Raw genomic sequence first — 20,532 nt, forward strand, 5'->3', positions numbered from 1 at the left:
AAGTAGACCAAGGACAGCTATACAACTGTCCCACCTATGCAGAGGGCTTAGGTCAGTCCCATACAGTCTCCCTGGTTGTTGGCTCAGTGTCTATGAGCCCTTTGAGCCCAGGTTAGTTGATTCTGTGGGTTTTCTCGCGGTGTCCTTGACTCCTGGATCCTACAATCCTTCCTCCCTTTCTTCAGCAGGATTCCCTGAGCTCGGCCTAACATTTCTCTGTGGGTTTCTGCATGTTTCCACCAGTTGCTGGGTGAAGGCCTCTTTGGTGAGATCTGGGCTAGGCACCAATCTATGGGTATAGCAGAATATTTCTGAACATGATTACAATGACTTTCTTATTCTCCAGTGCATTTAGTTCTATCCAAGGCTGAGACTGATTCTTAATGAGCCAGGAAAATCCATCCACACTGTCTCAACAGAGCACCGCATGTATATACACTACTTAGTGGTCTAGGAGCAGGGAGGAGGTATAGAAACCAACCCCAGGGCTTCCCAATATCATTTCTCTTTCAAGATGTCTGCTTTGGGCATGGTGACCCTTACCATCACCCCGACACACACCTACCAGGACTCATGATGCTGTTTTTAAAGTTTTGGTTGAATAAGCACCAAAGGCACCTATCTGAAGCCTCTTGAGAATCAGCTGTTTTCAGTAAGGAAGCCTGCCTACGGTGCGTTCAGCTTCAGAGTCCGTGATCGTCAGTCCATCTAGAAAACCCCTCAAACATTATTTATCGCAGTTCTTCAGCCCCAGCTGAATCTGAAAACACACAACACTCTTATTTTTGAAGGAGCAGTCCGAGCTCTTTCCACGGAGCCTTTGACCTTTTCCCCTCTCGGCAGGCCTTACCACCCGGACAGCAGATGGCGCTGTAGACGCACCAGAGTAAATCTGTGTAGACCAGCAGGACTGTCGCAGCTTTATTTCGTGACTCAGAACATAGAAACAGGCTTTTTAAACACTTCATATAAAGTTATTGACAATACAAATTTTTTTTCAGTTTTTCTTTCTTTTAGTGAAAATGATTTAACTTAGAAATCTGCTCTGAAACTTTTGTCTAGTTTTGCAATTCTCCGATATTCCAGTGCAAAAATAGATCCATTACAGACAGCATAAAGTGCTTGGAGTAAGGGCCAATGACGATGAAAAAGCACAAAAACAGCTTCATCCTAGGGTCCAAGGGAAAAGAAGAACATACCGAATCCATATGGAAATATAAATGCTCTATAAAAAGGGATGCAGCGGTTCTGAATGAGAACAGTATTACTGTGATAGTACACTCTTACCAGTAAATAGTAACAAGAGTACAAATTAGTATTTCAGTATCAAAGTGATTCTCATTACACAACACATGGCTCTTTGGAACAATTTTACCTGATATATACAACCATGAGAAGACAAGAGACGATCCCTTAAGGTTCATGACTACTACACAGAGTGCGGATGATGTTTAACATGTAGTAGGCATGAGGCATACGCTTTCAGTACAGACATGGGAATACAGTAGCTTGAGGTTTGTTTGTTTCATAATGAAGTGTGCTGGGTATGTATAGAGAGAGGACTCACTTTCCTTTGTCTTTCTCATGTTCACAGTTAGTAAGTTTCCCAAGATTAAAAAAAAAACAAACAAAAAAAAGTTAAATCAGAAGTGTTTCCACTTAAGAATTTCTAAACTCACATAGTACATCTCATCTCCACAGGGGACAGAAGGACAGTTTATTGGAAGATAGGATTGATTTTTAAAATCTCTAAAATAATTACATAGACAAAGAAAAATGAAAGATTGCTGTTTGGATAGTGTAAAAGGTAGCAATACTACAGACTGTTTCTAGCTTTAGAAAAGATTTTAGGTCTACACTGAATTAAATCTTTTCAAAATAGTTCTCAGTGCCTTACGTTTTTTGTTATTTGTTTTTTGTTTGTGTTTAATATGGCCTCAAAATCAGCATAATTAAAACAATGATTTGCTCAGGACTGTAGTGTAATTAAAAGTTAGGATATGATGATAGTGGACTGAGAAAGCCAACAAAAGGTTGATTTTTAAAAATAAAGATTTCTTTTCTTTGAATTTTGTATCTCTGACAAAAAAAATACAGTGGTATGCCAATAATTATTGGGAATAGTTTCATTGCTATTTTAGAATCCCATGTTGACATTAGGATCAAATTTGTTTCTTTTCAAGCAGTGAATTATATAACAATATTCTATAAACTTATCAATTTAAAATAGATCCGAAATCTTATACTTCCAAATTAATTGTTTAAATTTTAGAGTAAGTTGAAGAAACTAGTAGTGGAAGCTCACTTGAACTTTGCCATACAGGAATTCACTCAGACTTTTGTGTGAAGACAGATGACATTGAGCATTAATGAAATAACATTTTTACATTGCTTGCCAATGGAAAACTTAAATCTGGGTTAGAGAAGTCTGAAAAATACTCCGTGTGAAATAGTTTGTCAATTTTTTTTTTTATGATTGGTTAGTCTGAAGAGATGAAACATTTGAGACCGTCAGAGGTTTAAGTGGGTGTCTAATAAATATCCTGCAAAGCCAGTTATTTTAAAGGTCCCAAAGGTCACAGGTACAAGTTGTATCCAAGAAATTTCAAGCTAGCTGTTTTCTCCTTAAGAGTTCATTGTTAACTGACTCTTCTCTTGGCTTTTGTATTGATGCTATCAAGTGGGCAAGGGGGGTACCCTATTCTTTCAGTGGATTCAATAAAACCATCCATATTTGTAAATCTCTCAACTAAATATATGGCATAGAAAATCTGCTACCCCTCCCCCTCACTTTTATCCACATATCTACACGGTGACTACATTCCAGAAGTACTCAATCAACAAACTGAAGTGAGCAGTATTCTCCAGGATCTTAAGATGTGGCATGAGATGCTGACTACAACGTTTCTTTCTGGCTACCAGGCACTAGTTAAGACATCCCAACTGCAAATTTACCAAGGAAAATAAGGCATGAGACAGAGTGGCTACATTCCTCTTTGACACTGACGTCTAGACATATGGTTCAGGGTTCCAGAAGCCATTAGTAAAACTTAAAATTCCAAATAATATTATAGTGCAAAGAGTTTTATCAAAATTCCACCTTTTAATTTTCGAGGTTAAACAGTTAGAAATAATACTAGCGATAACACTACATTTGTGTCAAATAACAAAGGGTCTTGAGATGCAGTGTACCGTGTTGTGTTAGCAGACAGGACAAACAGACCCAGATCTCCCACGTGTAAATGCACCAGCTCTTTCACGCCACACCCTGAGCTCGGGCTTGCAGCCCCAGCTGTTGGCTGCTGATCTTTGCTTCCTACAAGGATCTAATGTGTGTTGAAACAGTCTCAGAGAGATGACCTGGTGACCCATGAACAACAGAGCCAGGTCTCCTGTGGTTAGAGAGACCCACATTTTGCATGTGGCAGCCACAACAGCAGCTCATCAAAGAAAGAACCAAAGCAGGGCTTTAGTCACACATGGCACCATTGTCACCTGCTATTTAATGGTATCGACAAACAGCAGGGCGGCTTTCACGAAAAGTGTGTGTGACACAACCTCGGTGCTTCAGGCTTTCTGAGCATCTTGGCACTAGTAATTCTGGCACACTCATCGCCAGCAATGGATGTGTCACCAGGAAACCAGTTTTGTGGTTCGGCATGGCTTAGTGGTGCCTTTGACTTGATGATCACTGGCCACGACTATCTGATGGATTGTGGTTGCCATCCCAGTGAGAATACACAGGAATAGAAAGTAGGAATCCAAACCCACGGTCTGCTTGGTTCCATACCAGAGTTTCACATCTGTATAAGGTAATGAACTAACTTCAAGTCATTTTCCCTAGAGAGCCATACAAGACATAGGCTACAAAGGCACTGCCCCTGTAATGGAATTGTGAGTTCTCGTTGCATTGAACTGCATTGCATTGAATAGTGTCAGTACAGTATCCAGTTTGTTTCTCTCCACAGAAATGCATGACTGTTTCTTCCGGAACACTTGACACCGTGCAAAGGGAGATGGAGCTCTCCCTTCTGTTCATTCACCCTTGTGAACAGGGCTCTTCACACATAACTTTCTTTCACTTTCTCATCTTGTAAAAAAGACGTGAGGACAGCCACATCCACAACTGTCTGGTTTTTGTGTAAGGACAGGTCCTTTAAGTGGTCATCATCACTTTGGTCCTTGGCAAAGTTCACAAATACCTATCAAAAGGAAGGTGGGCATTCATAAGTACCTCTGGACCTGTTCTTTTGTTACTGAATTTTATTCCTGTGGTTACATTGTTCCTATGTTGAAATTGGGTCAGGTAGAACACAGAATGGAGTAAGTAAATGAACTAGAAAACCCTGTGTGAAGGGGAGAATACTTGAAAAACATCAAGAGCAATACTATGCCGGGCAGTGGTGGAGCATGCCTTTAATCCCATCAGTTGGGAGGCAGAGGCAAGCGGATCTCTGTGAGGTCGAGTCCAGCCTGGTCTACAAGAGCTGGTTCCAGGACAGGCTCCAAAACTGCAGAAAAAGCCTGTCTCAAAAAAAACCAAAACAAAAAAAAATCTTCTACATCAACATCAACCCCACATCACCAACTGCTCAATCATCCCCTCATCAACCATCACTGTGGCATATTTAGGCTTGATTAAAAGGAAAAGAAAAAACACTTTCTGGATACCTATTAACTGCCAATTTTAGTATATTTTGTTCATTAGAAAAAAGAAGCACCTGGAAAAATGCCTGGCTTGTGGTTGATAGGCCATAAATGGTAGTTATTATGACAACTGATAAAACAGTCACAATAACTACATGTAGTAGAAAGAGTCATCTTTTTGCATGTGCTTATAGAGAATAAGAAGTAATAACAGGAGGAATCAAAGCAGAGACAGACAGGCTGAACTCTTGGGCTCCCAGTGGGGAGGAAGGACCAGGCATCCTAACCCTGCAGCTAAAGGTACTCTGGACTTGAGCTTACTTGGTCAAGTGTTGTCTGGGAAACAGAGTAGTCTTCTATGTGGAGTCGCTTTTTGCTCTGGGAGAGGATGCTGAATATCCTGGCCAGAGACGACAAGGAGGAGGGAAGCTGGTACTGTAACATGTTTCGGTGTTTCTCTTTGAGGACACTCCCTGGAAAGGCGAGTCCAAAGAACTCCTGGACAGGCTTGAGGTCAGGGTTGGAGCCTGCTATTCGTACAACTATCGTGTAACCATCTCCAAACCTGAGGGCAGGACAAAGACATCCAAATGGAGCATTCCCAGAAAACTTCCCAAGAGGATACTCAACCCTGAAACGCCAACGTGTGCTGAGAGAAAGAGAGGTCTCTGGCAGCCCCACAGAGCAGTTTCTGAGAAAAGGAACCTGTTTTATCTACCAAACACCTGGTCATGTGTGGTGCCATGCCCAGAGCCTTGGATACAGGATTCCGTTAATTCCCCAGTGTGGACCCATGAAGTCAAACTCACAGACAAACAGAAACCCAACGAATTTAATCACTTTGCCCATGTCCCAAAATTAACCTCTGAGTTACGGCAGGACAAGGATGTGAACCCATTTCTGTTAATTCCACATTGTGTCTGCATAATCATAACACCACAAACGAACTATTAAATTTAATTTGTATAACAAAATTCAGAAAAGTCCTAGGAAACTGCCGCTCAGAGAGGTTAAGTAACTTGCCTACAATCATAACCAGTGCATGGCAGGGTCAGAATTAGACCATTAATACTTCAAAGTCCGTGGGCTTTTTACTATGCTCTTTCTGTTTCTATTTTAAGCTACCAGATATACACTCAACAAAGAATAAACACTGACCACTTCACTAGGTGCTACCCCAAAGAAAGGATCTGTTACCTGTTTTTCAGATGCTGGACACTGCCAAGGCACCTGAACCTCCCGTTGACCATAATGGCCATCCTTGTGCACAGAGCTTCACATTCTTCCATACTGTGGGGAAACAGAAAGAGGGTTTCCTTTCAGAGAGATGCTCCTACAAGCATCGGAACATCACCATGGCACCTGGTACTTTAGAGAAACACATCCCCATTATCTTAGGGTATCTCTGGCCAAGATACAGAAATGATGTTCTCCCCTGTCATGGGCCTTAAAATTGTGAAAGGGTAGACATAATACAAATATTTGCATGAAGAGAAGCTACATAAATAAGTAGATCTTCATGAAATCCAATCCAGCTCTAAGAAATGATGCCACACCTAAACTTTATGACTTGAAATAATGTTCCCAATGCACACATTATAATGACATTTTTTGTTTATAAAATACTTGTGTGTACAGCTTTGCATAAGAATACTCTGGAACATATACAGACAAATGATAATAATAAACCTGAAGTGGAATAATTCCAGGTGCTAACTTTCAGTCTTTGCCTTTATTTTCTATTTTTTTTTAAATGACCAAATAGAATCACAGACTTAGAAGCCAAGACTCTGCAGTACTGACCTATGAGATGTAAGAACTACGGATCTCCCCTCCTTGACAATGCTTAAGGCACAATTCCACAAGAATCGCCGAGCTTTGGGGTCCATGCCTGTGGTTGGTTCATCCTATAATTAGAATAAAACAAGTTTAATTATTTGCTGGGAAAAATAGCAAAGAATTTTTTTTAATGCTAAAGATCATGCCTGGTGTGGTGACACCTTAATCCCAGCACTGAGCAGGCAAAGGCATGTGGACCTCTGTGAGTTCAAGGCCAGCCTGGTCCACACAATGATACCCCAACTCAAAACAAAACAAAACAAAATGGGGGAAAAAAACCTTATTGTCTAAAACTTTTGAAGTTAGTAAGGTTTAGGTAAAACTGATAACTCATTTTTTCCCTATGTCATTCCTTGTTCGAAGATACATGCTAATCTAGAAATTTCATCCTCACATGGTCAAGGTAACATTAAAGCCTCAGCTCAGGGCTTCTTCCCATACCCTCAGTGTTTTCTACAAAATGAGGGTCAAAGGCCACTGCCCAGTCTGATCTAGTTTTTATTTATCTGTCTGTAAGGAACTATGGTCCAGTGGCTACGGTGGTCACCCTGAGGCAGTGCCCTCACTCTCTACACCTCTGGGGAATGAACATAGTCACAAGTCATGAAGAATGTTCCCAAGAAAAATAATACGTTCAGCTTCAGCCATACTTATAGAGACCATCCAAGACAAGGAAACAAGGTGCCTGGAGCATGTCTATTGGGAGCCTGGGAAGATCCGGCAGAGCCACCCAGTGTGTTCTGTGGGAGAAGCTTCCCTCTGCTTCTCCAAGCCTGTTCTGCAGAGAACAGCAGATTGACTTGCCATCACCACACCAAGCATGCGATGACCAGCCTGTATGTGACTTCAGATAAACCACGCTCATTCACCACAGAAGAATAGCCGCCACGTTCCATGCACACTCACCAGAAAGACCACAGGAGGCCCACCAATCAAAGCCATGGCCGTGGAGAGCTTTCGTTTGTTGCCGCCACTATAGTTGCTGGCGTATTTCTCTCCATACTTCACAAGGCCCAGTTTGCGAATCGCCCATTCACCAACCTAGAGAGATAGAGAGCACTTTGATTTCTGTTGGGTTCAGTACCGTCAATCATGCTTTCTTACAATCATGCAGGAAAGTTCTCTTGTTGGGCAGGACTCAAGTCTCAGGTACCTCTGAAGACCCAGAGGAGGGAGAAGAGGTTTATGTGGTGGGACCTGCACTCGCTCCCTGCACCCTACCCTGTGTATGCCTACCCTCCCCCATCAGGAGAGAGACTGAAGCATGAGCAAGGAAGAGATCTCGGGTTGCTTCATGTATAAAGAAGCTATGAGATACAAGGTGTCAAAAGAGTCAGGTCTGGCTTTCTGGCTCCCACAATACCTTGCCAACTTCTTTTTCTGGGACTCCCCTCAAGAGGGCAAAGAACTCCACGTGCTCTCTCCCAGTCAGCAGCTCGGTGATGGCATCAAACTGAGGGCAGTAGCCCATGTTCTGATGTACTTCGTGGATGTTGGATAAGATGCTGGAAAGGAAGACAGAACCAGTCAAGTTTTAAGTCTTCAGAGATACTCCGATGAGACAATCTAGCCTGGCATTCCTAAAAGAAGTGTGCTTGTACAAAACAACCCTAGACTGGCTTCTGAAGTTTGTGAGAAGAGCCTTGCTGTCCCCAGGATGCCAGCTCTTCTAGAAGTAAGGGTCCTGTCTCTACCCTGAATAGGTCTTGTTGGCTCATGAGTACTTCAACTTGCAGGCTTGATCAGTTTCAAAACAAGTCTTATGTTGCAGAATGATCTTTTTGTACACTTTGAAGATTTGTCACTTGAACTGGTTTAATAAAAAGCTGGATGGCCAAGAGCTAGGTAAAACTTTCAGGGCAGAGAGGATTCTGGGAAGAAGGGCAGAGACAGAGTCACCATCCAGATGGAGAGGAAGCAGCATGGGGTAAAACTACGAAATAAAAAGTAGATTGATAAAAATAAGTTAATTATGTTTTAAGAGTTAGTTAACAGCAAGCATTAGCTATTGGCCAAATTTTTGTAATTTAATAGTAAGTCTCAGTGTGGTGATTTGGGACCTGGCAGGATAGACAGAAAAATCTGCCTACAAGTCTATGCAACTGTAGTACAGTCTTTGCCAACAACCCCGGTCACACCTATCTGGAACTTTAGCACTAAGACTCCATCCCATGCTTGACTCTGTGGTCTGGCTGTATGTACCAAGCACCCTTAAAAGACTAAACTCTAGTCTTTGTCATGACCATGGGGTACCAAGCAAGGCTCAGAGATGCTGGGTATGAGCTCTCCACCTTCTGTTCCTCAATCATTGATTCAGCCATAACATTCATGTTCCAAACATTCTGATTCCACTAAATACACAGTGTGGACTGCCATTTGCTTCTCTATTTGCTTACTATAGACCCTCTACTACATAACAACAGGAAAAAATACACATACAGATAATTTACTTATACCTGCAGGGATGACCTCTAGGTTCTATAAAGTAAGTCAAGCTAACAGCTGCTATTATCTGAAAATTTGGGCTTCCATACCCCAGTTTGATGGTTGCCTTTCAGCCACTTCCAGATAGCCACTTGACACATAGGCACAGTCCTCTCTGCTTATCTAATACTCTTGGGTCAGTCTTCTCAAGACTTATAACCAAGGTACTCCATGGTCACTGTGCCTGGCTCTTACAGCTATCCTGCGCAAACCAGTTGTATAATCAGTAGCTGAGCTAAACCTAAGAATATGCCAATTATTGTCATGTCTTCAAATTCCAGGAACCTGGAGCTAGAGCAAGACTGGGGAATCATCACTATTCCAAGAATTTCTATCCTTTTAAGGCTCCTTTAGATTGCTAATTAAAAAAAAATCAGCAAGAGATGGGAAAAGATGGCTAAGTTTATTACATTCCTGACTCTACAGTGATACTGACTGACAATAAGACTCAGTAACTATTGCATAATTCCATGAATTTACTAAAAAAAAAAAGCACAGATCTGTTCACTCAAAACAAGTAAATTATATGTCTGTAAATTATACCAACATGAAGTGTTAGGGAAGAGTAAAACTGAGGAGATATAAAAATAGTGCTTATCTCTAGGTGGTGAGTTAGAGGTGATTCTGAGCTTCTGACCTAAGAAATTTGAATGTTTTTACGAACTAGAGTACTGGAATAGGCAGAATCTAACAGTATAGTTTTCTTAAAGCTGAACAAAGGAACCCTGCACAGCGAATACAGTAGTCTGCTTCTCTTCTCACCTGTTTTTGTTAAGCAGAGCGTCCCCTCTGGTCACAGTGGTATCTCCAGTCAGCATCTTGAACGTTGATGACTTCCCAGCACCGTTAACGCCCAGGAGTCCAAAGCACTGAAAAGCAAGACGACATGAACGGCTTGAAGTACGTCTAAATCTCAGCCTGAATGGCCCGATAAAAGAGCCTCCTGGGCTTGGACCTGATTTGCTATTGATCCCAAAGCATCTTTCTTAAGAACCAATGAGAAGTTCAATATTCAGATACCAGTGTGCGTGTGTGCGTGCGTGCATGCATGTGTGTGTGCATGTGCATGTGTATTTGGAGAGAAAACAAGGGTGGAGGAGAGAACATGTTTATGTATGCACCATGTTGAATGTGGGTACATTTACAATAACTGAGTCATTACGTTGAGACCACGGTCATCTGTGAAGAACAGTAGAGAAAGCCACTGGTCACAACTTACCACCTACCAACTACCCTAAAAACATAAAAAAAACCTCAAAAATTATGAAAGAATAAAACTATTTTTTACCCATGTTTGAACTGTACTCTCTCAATGGATCCCCTAAAGCACGCTGTGCGTGATTTTTTATACCGCCTGTGAGCATTCAAAAATTGGCCTATTTTGACCCAAGAGGTTCTTATTCTGTCCATGACTGACTATTTCTCACAGACACAAATAAAGAAACCTTTAAAAGTCATTTTATATAGTCACAGACTGCTGTTGTTGGATTTGGTAGATACAGTCTGAATTAATAGAGACGAAGCACAATACAGACACAGTGCATTTACCTCGCCAGGAGGAATGCCAACGCAAATCCTGTCAACGGCCGGCTTCCGCTTCCGTCTATAGATCTGCAAGCGACACAACACATAAATCCATGGATCTCAGTGACTCAGGACTCTCTCCTACAACTGTGGGCAAGGGGACTCTAGCCCACACTCATCACCAAACACAGCTCATCAAATGGCTATGCCACACAGTGCATGTGCCAGAGCCTTGCTCTGCCTCTGCGACAGTGGCTTTTAACTGACTCTGAAATTCAAAATGGAATTTTTTTATTTCTAACATGAGTCTCCAAAAATGAAACAGTGATATGTTTTAAAATTAAATTATATAATGTAGGCATATATGATAAAATGTCTCAAATACAATAAAGCAAAATTTAAGGGTTATGGTATTTGGAAAGGGATGAAGAAGGCCTTATTTTTCTGAGCAATGGAGGTAGAGCTGCTTTTTGAGCCATAAAACTCTAAATCAACCATTTATTCTCTGCACCTTGGATAGACACACAGTGTTAGTATGTTTTAATAACTACCATAAATGTAAATATGTAAAATAAATAAATCCGAGAGTGGGAATTGCATTATAGACATATTCTCAGTAGGATTTTTTTTAATTAAGAAATCTCCATGGTATATTTTAAATAGAATCGACAAAGTCTGGTGTAGATACACATTTGGGGAAGCATATTTTTTAAATTAAGCACGTCAGCAAAATGCTAGTCAGCAGATGGAGTGGAGGAAACTGGAAACAAGCTGTCTGCGTTCATACTCGTGACCTCACCTTGGTCAGCTCCTTGATTTCCAGGATGTCATTCTGTCCTCCGCCATCCAGAATTCTCTGTCTCTCCCGTCTCACATCCTCATCCTCATCGTTCAGAGGAGGAAGCTTCGCCTTTACAGGTCTTAGAAGAAACAGTTTTAAGAAAAAAGAAATCAAACTTATCAGCTGCTTTCCAAGGTAAAATTCATGTCTCTAAAAGCAGTATTATCAAGCCCACTTGCCGCCATTGCTAGGGTCTACGGGGCTGGGCGCTGAGGATGCTCACAACAGAAGGAGAATCCATTTAACTGTGTGAGCACAGCTCAGTGTAGTCACCCAGGACACGGTCCCCCTTGCCCTTCCCATCCAGTTACTCCAAGATGCGGAGAAAAAGCTCACCTGGGCCTGATGAAGAACCTGTACTGGATCAGGACAGTAATGAGGAAGAAAACCACCCCTTCCACGGCCATGGCAAAAAGGTTTCGTCCTACCAAGTCCCAAGAGAGCGGAGACACAAAGCGATTCTCCCCTGTGAGACACAATGCGGACATCTGATCAGAGGGGAGATATCGGAATCACACATGGCCCTACTTCCGGTTTCTGAGGCAGATTCCCTTTGAGTATTCCTAGAATAGTGATCTGCACAGAGGTGTGCTTGAGCTGTGGATGGCTTTTGTTGTTTGTTTTTCATTTAACTTAGTAAATTGTATGCTTATCCTGAGAGGCTAATTTAGTGTAAACATTTTTTTAAACTCTTGAAAAAATTAAAGGACTACCTTTTATATTAAAAAAAAGGGAAAAGAAAAGAAAAGAAAGGAAGGGAGGGGACGGACAGCGAGAGAGAGAGAAAGAGAGAGAGTAATTTTCTAGAGACATCAATGGCCACCACCCATGCACCATGACAAGAATGGCTGCTTTTGAGATTTCATTTGGAGAACTACAGAACAAGATGGCATCAGTCGGACTCTCAGAGCCAATTTGCATTAGATCTGTAACTCCATGAGGATTGCTAAGATTTCCTTTTTAATGAGTCATGACCCCCCCCCAAAAAAAAACCAACCATGTCTAATAAAATTAAGAATCCTGACTAATTCTTCGAGTCAGATTTTTTTTAGTTCTAAGTTTTAAAAAGTAACAACTATTAGAAAACGACCCAAAAAGAGGAACATGGGATGTACTCACTCATATTTGGTTTCTAGCCTTAAATAAAGGACATTGAGCTTATAATTCATGTTCCTAGAGAAGCTAAATAAGAAGGTGAATCCAAAGACAAACACATAGGCATCCTCATGAATATTAACCTTCATCAGGAGATGAAAGGAGACAGAGACAGAGACCCACATGGGAGCACCGGACAGAAATCTCAAGGTCCAAATCAGGAGCAGAAGGAGACGGAGCACGAGCAAGGAACTCAGGACCACGAGAGGTGCACCCACACACTAAGACAATGGGGATGTTCTATTGGGAACTCACCAAGGCCAGCTGGCCTAGGTCTGAAAAAGCATGGGATAAATCCGGACTAGCTGAACAATGAGGAATACTGAGAATTCAAGAACAATTGCAGTGGGTTTTTGATCCTACTGCACGTACTGGCTTTGTGGGAGCCTAGGCAGTTTGGATGCTCACCTTACGAGACCTGGATAGAGGTGGGCAGTCCTTGGGCTTCCCACAGGTCAGGGAACCCTGATTGCTCTTCGAGCAGATGAGGGAGGGGGACTTGATCGGGGGAGGGGGAGGGAAATGGGAAGCGGTTGTGGGGACGAGGCAGAAATCCTTAATAAATAAATAAATTTAAAAAAAATAAAAAAAAATAATATAGTTTAAGTAAAAAAAAAAGAAAAGAAAAGAAAACGCACACTAAAGATGCCCACTTCTGCAGCATTTAATGTAACCTAGTGACTCGTTAGCAGGTATAGGAAAAATATCCCTGAATTCTTCATATGCCTTTCATCACTAAAATGAAAAAGTCCCTCTTCTAAGTTTATTAAGTAGCATGTCCCATCTAACCAAATTAACCAGCAAATGAATAATCACAGAAGAGCAGAAGATATTTTAACAATTATAAAAATAGAAAAGAACTTCAATAAGTAGCTCTTTACAAATATGTGAAACACAATCTATGAGCATACCTACAGGCCTCTGGTTTTAGTAGAATCGAAGGGTATGTCTTCCTTTTTGATTCTCTGGCCTTATCTAATTGGTGCAGCTATGGCTTGCTTTTCCCAGGGATTTGACAAACTGATTTGTGGCATCAGGTATTAGTTTCAACAAACACCAAAGTTTTTTTTTTTTTTCATTTAAGTCAATGTTATCAGAAGCACAGATAAATGGCTGTATGACGAGACTCCTAACAGACCAGCTGTGCTCTTATCAGCCTTTGAGGGGTGTTAGGGGACAGACATCCCGTACCCAATCCCATCCTCTTCCTAAAGCAGCCATCAGACTGTGAGGCCCTTGAAAACTGCAACCTCCATTAAAGCTGGCCTTGCAGCTACTACCTCACTCACCAAACCTCTCCAGGGCGTCAGCCATGGCCTGGTTTTTCACCATGTCAATGAGCCCTCGTCCCAGGCAAAAATGTGGGAAGATCAGGAACACAGACTTCAGGATGTCATTGATGTTATTCAGCTTCTGAAGATGAAAAGGTGGAAAGAGAAACATACATCATTCATAGCCTAAGCCTGAGATACAGTTGTGAAGAAAAGCATCCAGTTCCCTGGACCTTTGAATTCAGATACCAAGAAGCAGCAGCAGGCATTTTCTTCAGAAAACCTGAAAAGATGCCAAATATGTGAAAGAAAACGAACTTTTAACTTTGCGTTATTTTTAATCAGACACAAATCCACAACAAAGCATTAGCTTAGCATTGTAAAAGCAAACCATTCATATCTAGGTCAATATTTGAGTTTCGGTATTTTGTTGAAATTTCAAAAACATCTTCTCAGTTACTTCAGAATGTATTATGACCCCAAAAGACATGGTTGGTTGAATATCAAGCCATGGGAACTAAACATCAAGCCAGCGGAGTTGGAGAGGTGGCTCAGTGGTTACAGAGGATCAGGGTTCAGTTCCCTGCACTCACAGAAGAGCTCAAAACCGGCTCTAACTAGTTACAGAGGATCCAACCCTTTTGTCTGGCCTCTTCGGGCACTATACACATATGGTGTACAGACATACACGCAGGCCAAACATCCATACTCATAAAATAAAAAGAGGAAAAAAATCCAGCAGTTGGGTAAGTTGTTATTTGCTGGATGTGTGGGGCTAGGGCATGGAGGATGCAAATGTTAAACATCTGTCTCACTAAGAGAAAAGGAGCTTTGAAATGTTGGCATAACCAAATGTGTGTTACACTGAAGGAAGAACTGGGGGTTCTGACAGTACATAGAGAGAAAGCAGACACCCCACTAGGGCAAATGAGGAAAGTTTCACAGTGGAGTTAAATCTTAGAGGTACGGCAGACACTCCCAGGTCCTGCGATAGAAGAAGGTCATTTCAAGGCAGGAATACAGTGGTTTAAGGGGAAACTCAGCTGAAATTACTGAGCACCGGGAGGGGATGTGGTATAGTGTCTGGCCAACAAGGGCTGTGCACCCACAAAAGGCACTGTGTGCTAAGCTAAGGTCTCAGAGCAAAAGCAATAGCCTTGTTTATGAGATCTGAAGCTGGAAGGGTGCAGATGAATAAGGAAATAAACAGCAAAGCATCTAGGATGGCATCAAGAAAGGCATCAGAGATGATGAACAACTGCAGAGATGCCATCAAGTCTAGCAGGGGTGACAAGAGAAACAGGATCTAATGGGAAAGACTCTAACGGTGCGTCTAGTGTGTGGTATCTATAGATAATTTAAATGGAGCCATTCATGAGGCACTGAGAACTGGAGTTCCAGGGAACTATCAAAGCACAGATCAGAGAGATAAAAACAAGATACTGCACTGGGGATAAAAACTTTAAGACTGAATGGCATCACCCAGAAATGGTATCTAAATAAGAAAGCAAGGACAGACTGTTCAGTCTTTTCCAAAGTGACCCTGAAGGAGAAATAATCATCATCATCATCATCATCATCATCATCATCATCAAAGAAAACAGAAAAGACCAGAGAAATACAAGGCACAGCAGGACAGAAACAGAGTTATATAAACCAGAGAAGAGGCAGAAGCTGCAAAGGCAGAGTGATTAGTGGTTTCAGGGTTACAGGTGACAAGTGGAATAACAAGAGGTCAGGGTTAACCACTGTCCTCTGGCACCGGAGCCCTGCATGCGGCACTCACATTGTTGGTGAAAAGCTCCAGTACGAAAGTGGCCACACTGCCGTTGATGCCGATGAAAAGGTTCACACTGGTGAGGACCACATAGGCAGTGCTGGGGATCTTGAACACAAAGGAGGCTGGGTACATGAGAGGCGTGATCGACCACCTGGTAAGGCACAAACATAAGCATCCATTGGAGTCTTCCACCTTTCCTCTAGCAGTGGGTACCACATGCCTCGCCCACATGGAGAATGGTCACCCAGAATTGCCTTACCCATACAGCAAAAGCAGAAGGGCTAGGACAGGCAGGTTGGTGGAGGACACATAGGACTTCTGCTGGAAGCAGATGAAGATGATAATGACCAATGTAGCAGGAACCACATAATTGCACTAGAAGAAAAAATAAGAAAATAAAGTTGACCCCTAAGTCACATCCCAAGTCCTCAACATCACCGGACAAGAAAGGACAAATAAACATGTTGGAGAATAACTCTGAATTAATGAAGCCACATAAACTATTAATCAAAATTCTGGACAATACAGTTTGACAAGCATTTTACCCTTGGCTGGTTTTATAAACTGCATGCCCTTTCCGTCTCTCCTACAGCTAAGCCAAGGTGTCACGCTCAGTAAACTTACTGAAGGATGGATTCTCAGGCAGAGTCATTTCAATTTCACAGGAAGCAAATGAGCTTCCATTATTCTACCCAGGGAAGATTGTGTCGGTTTCATCATTAATGCTATATTATGGTCTGCCCAAGTTCAATCTCACATGTAATCTATTTGTGAGATAAGCTCTCATAACATGAATGTCAAAATTGTTTCATCACACCGAGAGTAATTTTACAGTCTGTCTTGACAGTGCTTCAAGCATTAAAATGAAGAAATAAAGACTTGACCCAGGGACAATTATGAAAATTCATAGCTCACACACACACACACACACACACACACACAGACGGGGGAGGGGAGAAGGAGGGGCACATGCAGGGAGGTGACAGTGGGTTGGCAGATAACAGAAGGGCAGCTCCAGACTTCCTTAGTCTCACCCTGCTTAATGTGCTCATCAACAACTCAAACAAGACATGCCTGCAGCAGATTCTAGATTGTTGGGCGGGGAGGGACAGAAAACACATGTGCATACAAGTGATGTCCTGAGGTCAAGGACTTGCCCTTTCATCTCTGAATGACCCCTACCGGGCACAGCCAGGCACCTTCAGACGTGTAATGAGCACTCAGGACATTGGAAAAGAATGAACTGCTGGGTCGAGACAAAAGACAGCAAACGAATGCCGAGGAGATGCAGTCTACCAGTGTTTAAAAAAAAAAAAAATCAGATTTGAAACAGTTGATACTATGCGCATTAGCATCGGGATGAACGAGACCTTAATTTACAATAATTCATACTAAATAGGTTTCAGTTCATTACGAAGCTGAAATAAGTCAGTGCTGCTTCTAAGTGCCATACTTCGAGCTGCAGTAAAAAAGCATGATATAAAGATTAGCTCTAGACTATGATATAAAGATTAGCTTTCCCTAGACTCATAACCCTTCAGACCATGGCCTGAACACAGGCTAATTCTGGGCTTTGCTTTTCAGAAGGAATATTAATAAATGGAGCACAGCCATGGAAGGGCAATCAGATCAGAAGAGTGACAGGTCACAGACACTTGGTGTAATTAGCATAAGCAATCTCATCATCTCCATTATCATCACTCATATCTGTACAACATCCTAGAGATCATGTGTGTTCTCACATACCATCTTGTCTGCGAGAAAAAAAATTGTTAAATGAGAGTTGTCTTCAAGTATCTGAGGAAGCATTTGTTGGGAAAAGAATTCGATCTGCTCTGGGTAGCTTAGAATTAATGAGGGCCAATGGGGGACTACAGATCAAGATCATTTACCAATAATTGGAACGTCAGGGTTCTATGAAGTCCTTCATATTGATCCAAACAAAAACAATATAGTATAGCCAATACAAAAATATACTGCAATGGATGGACAAGATGCTGACATAATTTATGGAGTTTTCAGTGGCAAGTGGCTTCCCTAGCAAGATGAAAAGCATTCTGACTCTAGGCGGAAACCTTTCAGGTAAGCTGGAGGCACTGGCTTGGGTTTTAATAGAGGTCCTTCAGTTCTAGTCTCGTTTCTAGAGAGTGCTGGCTGGCCTTCTGTCAACTTGACACAGGCTGGAGTCATCTCAAAGGAGGGAACCTGAACTGAGAAAACACCTCTGTAAGATCTAGCTGTAGGGCATTTTCTTAATTAGTGATTGATGGGGGAGGGGCCAGCCCATTGCAGCAGTGACCATCCCGGGAACGGGTGGTCCTGGGTTCTATAAGAAAGCAGGCCCAACATTAATCAGTGCCTTGCTATGGCCTCTGCATCAGCTGCTGCCTCCAGGTTCTGGTCCTGTGTGAGTTCCTGTCCTGACTTTCCTTGATGGAAGTGTAAGCCATAAACCCTTTCTTCCCCAAGTTGCTTTGGTCCTAGCGTTTCATCAGCAATAGTAACTCTGACTAAGATAAAGGGTTATTTACATATGCAAGTATCTGCACGCATGTGTGCAGACAGCCACAGAGACCAGAAAAGGGTGTCAAATCCCCTGGAGCCTGATGTGGTGGAGGGAAGTAAACTTGGGTTCTCTGTAAGACCAGTAAATGCGAGAGAGAGAGAGAGAGAGAGAGAGAGAGAGAGAGAGAGAGCGCCCAACGTTTTCACATAAGAAATGTGAGGTGATAGTTGGCGGTCACTGTAGTCACAGTGGTCAGATGGTCACATGATGTACAGTTAGTTTATATATGTGGTGTCCTGGAAGCATTCAGCGGCCTCTCCCTTTTCCTATTTTATATAATTTTAGACTAAATGGGACACTCCCTGGTGTTAGTGACAGGCTGTTTTTTCTTTATGCCCATGAGTCTACAGTCCCCATGGAGATTCAGACAGAGATGGACAGTCTTGTGTCCTCACCATATCCCAGACGAAATTGGAGAGCCAGTAGATGACAGGCTTCACCCCGCTGATGAACTGCAGGTGTTTCGCTTTGCTGACCCGCTCCTGAATCAGGAACACAACAAAGCTGGCTGGGACAAAGGACATCGCAAAGATGACACAAATAGACACAAGGACGTCAACAGATGTGGTCATCCTAGAAAGGAAGAGGCAGTAAAGATCAGAGGGACCTTTGATGCAGCTGGGGACACGGCAAACAACTAGACATAACACAACCAAAGTGCGGCGGGATAAACATATGCTCAGCAAACATTCTGTCTCAGGGTTCCGTCTAACTATTTTCACACAACATTTTTAAAAAAACAATTCAAACGTAAAACTGGTTTCAATAATGTAAAATGAGTCTACTCCCCTAATGAAACTACAGAACAAAGTATGGATGTGGTCTAATGATCTCCACTTCTCTCCCATTTCTAACCTTACAGAAAGGAGTTGGAAACTTCCATATATAAAGAAGTTAGTGTGGCTTAAGAATTGTTTCAAATGAGCAAGCAATCTTACTGGGAAGCTACTCATACAAGTTTGTCATAGGGCAATAAATAAGCAAAAAACAACAGGATGCATATATCAGACTACACATATAAAGTCACATGTATCAAACCATACAAAAAGACCATTATACCGAGTCTCGTAAAAATTAATATTCTACAGTAGTTATTCACTAATGTACTATTCCCTACTTATGAGAGGGGAATCTAGCATGGTGATTACCAGTACTCCGTCCTGGGTGCTGACTTTATCAATTTATACAAATTACCGCATTTAATATTACATACCTAGAAAGCTTAGCTCAAATCCAGATTCCTTCACTTCAAAGACTCTACTAACCTTAAAATTTATGCACATGTACAGGAGTGTGCACACACATGTATATGTGCCACTTTTATGCACACATTTCCGGAAACAAGCCATTAAATGCACGTTTCACTAATTTTTTTTAAAAAAATGAATTTTCAAGCAAATGAAATATTTAAAAGTTAATCAGAATTGTATTAACAATTTTCAATTCACTTTATGTGACTTCATCAAATGTGATGGTTTTCACAGATCTGGCCTTCCTTCTTCAAGTCAAGAAACACTGGTAGGCAATCACTTTCTGCCCAGACCCTGGATCAACCCAGGCTTCTACAATACAGTTATCTCCAGCTGTTACAACCAGCTTTCCCGGGTGCATGACCCCCTCCCACCTGCACACCCCACCCTTTTAGAACACTTACAGAGCCACCTCGGAGAGCTGCTGCTTGGTGAGGTTCAGCGGATGGTTGAAGGCAGTGATCCCGTACTGGCTTGGATTCTCTCCCTCCTGTAGGTTGGCCCGGAGAATGGCATTGTTGATGACATTCAGGAAGGAACTGATGGCATGCCAGCCCTTGTTATTGAACCACACCTGAAGGGAAACAAACCAACTTCAAGGTGATGCCTCCAAACCGTGCTCCCAAAAGTGCGTGCGCACACAAAACATGCGTGGACACTTCAGAAAGGAATTCCAGCTAGCTGTGTACCAAACAAAAAGCATTACAGGCGCAGGATCCACTGACCACTGGCTACATGGTTAGTATGTATAGATCTGACACTTTCAACCAGTTCCCCACATAACGTTAGAGGTCGCCATGGTTACTGTCTTCCTGCTACCTAGGAACTGACACTTAAACAGGTTAAGTAACTTAGGGCAAAGGTCGCATCAGTTCACATGCTAAAGTCTGGTGGCAGAAGAAATTCTCTTACTCACTACACTGTCACTGGTAAAGTTAACATCTGCTCCTTTCTGCCACGACTGTCCGTAGGGACTTAACCACGGGATTTCCAGGAAGAGAGGACCGTTGTTTATTAAGAAGTTGGCAGCCCACAGGCAATGGCATACCTTGACGTTGTTTTTGGTATCCAGTCCTGTCATGAACCTTCCCAAACTGCTGAGAAAACGATCTGCAGAACTGTCCTGTAAACAAGAGAATCCTGCCTCAGTGGTGTTTGTTTGCACAGTTAGGGGG

General features: G+C 42.2%; 1 protein-coding gene across 1 annotated transcript in view; it reads right to left on the reverse strand.

The window, feature by feature from the left end:
• Nucleotides 1–908: 908 nt before the first annotated feature.
• The window catches only part of Abca1 (ATP binding cassette subfamily A member 1), a 120,553-nt gene continuing 100,929 nt past the window's right edge, over nucleotides 909–20,532 (reverse strand). Inside the window, exons 35-50 of the mRNA XM_041656734.1 lie at nucleotides 20,406–20,480; nucleotides 19,762–19,931; nucleotides 18,503–18,680; nucleotides 15,801–15,916; nucleotides 15,548–15,692; nucleotides 13,780–13,903; nucleotides 11,672–11,801; nucleotides 11,294–11,414; nucleotides 10,519–10,581; nucleotides 9,733–9,839; nucleotides 7,850–7,991; nucleotides 7,393–7,527; nucleotides 6,451–6,554; nucleotides 5,845–5,937; nucleotides 4,969–5,212; nucleotides 909–4,202 (exon numbers count right to left, since the gene is read on the reverse strand). Coding sequence (XP_041512668.1) covers nucleotides 4,062–4,202; nucleotides 4,969–5,212; nucleotides 5,845–5,937; nucleotides 6,451–6,554; nucleotides 7,393–7,527; nucleotides 7,850–7,991; nucleotides 9,733–9,839; nucleotides 10,519–10,581; nucleotides 11,294–11,414; nucleotides 11,672–11,801; nucleotides 13,780–13,903; nucleotides 15,548–15,692; nucleotides 15,801–15,916; nucleotides 18,503–18,680; nucleotides 19,762–19,931; nucleotides 20,406–20,480 — 2,088 coding nt within the window. The 3' untranslated portion in view covers nucleotides 909–4,061. The remainder of the gene's footprint in view (nucleotides 4,203–4,968; nucleotides 5,213–5,844; nucleotides 5,938–6,450; nucleotides 6,555–7,392; nucleotides 7,528–7,849; nucleotides 7,992–9,732; nucleotides 9,840–10,518; nucleotides 10,582–11,293; nucleotides 11,415–11,671; nucleotides 11,802–13,779; nucleotides 13,904–15,547; nucleotides 15,693–15,800; nucleotides 15,917–18,502; nucleotides 18,681–19,761; nucleotides 19,932–20,405; nucleotides 20,481–20,532) is intronic.

This window comes from Microtus oregoni, unplaced genomic scaffold (genome assembly GCF_018167655.1).
Source record: "Microtus oregoni isolate MIOR12 unplaced genomic scaffold, Mior012 000008F_ref0000371, whole genome shotgun sequence".
Classification (NCBI taxonomy): domain Eukaryota; kingdom Metazoa; phylum Chordata; class Mammalia; order Rodentia; family Cricetidae; genus Microtus; species Microtus oregoni.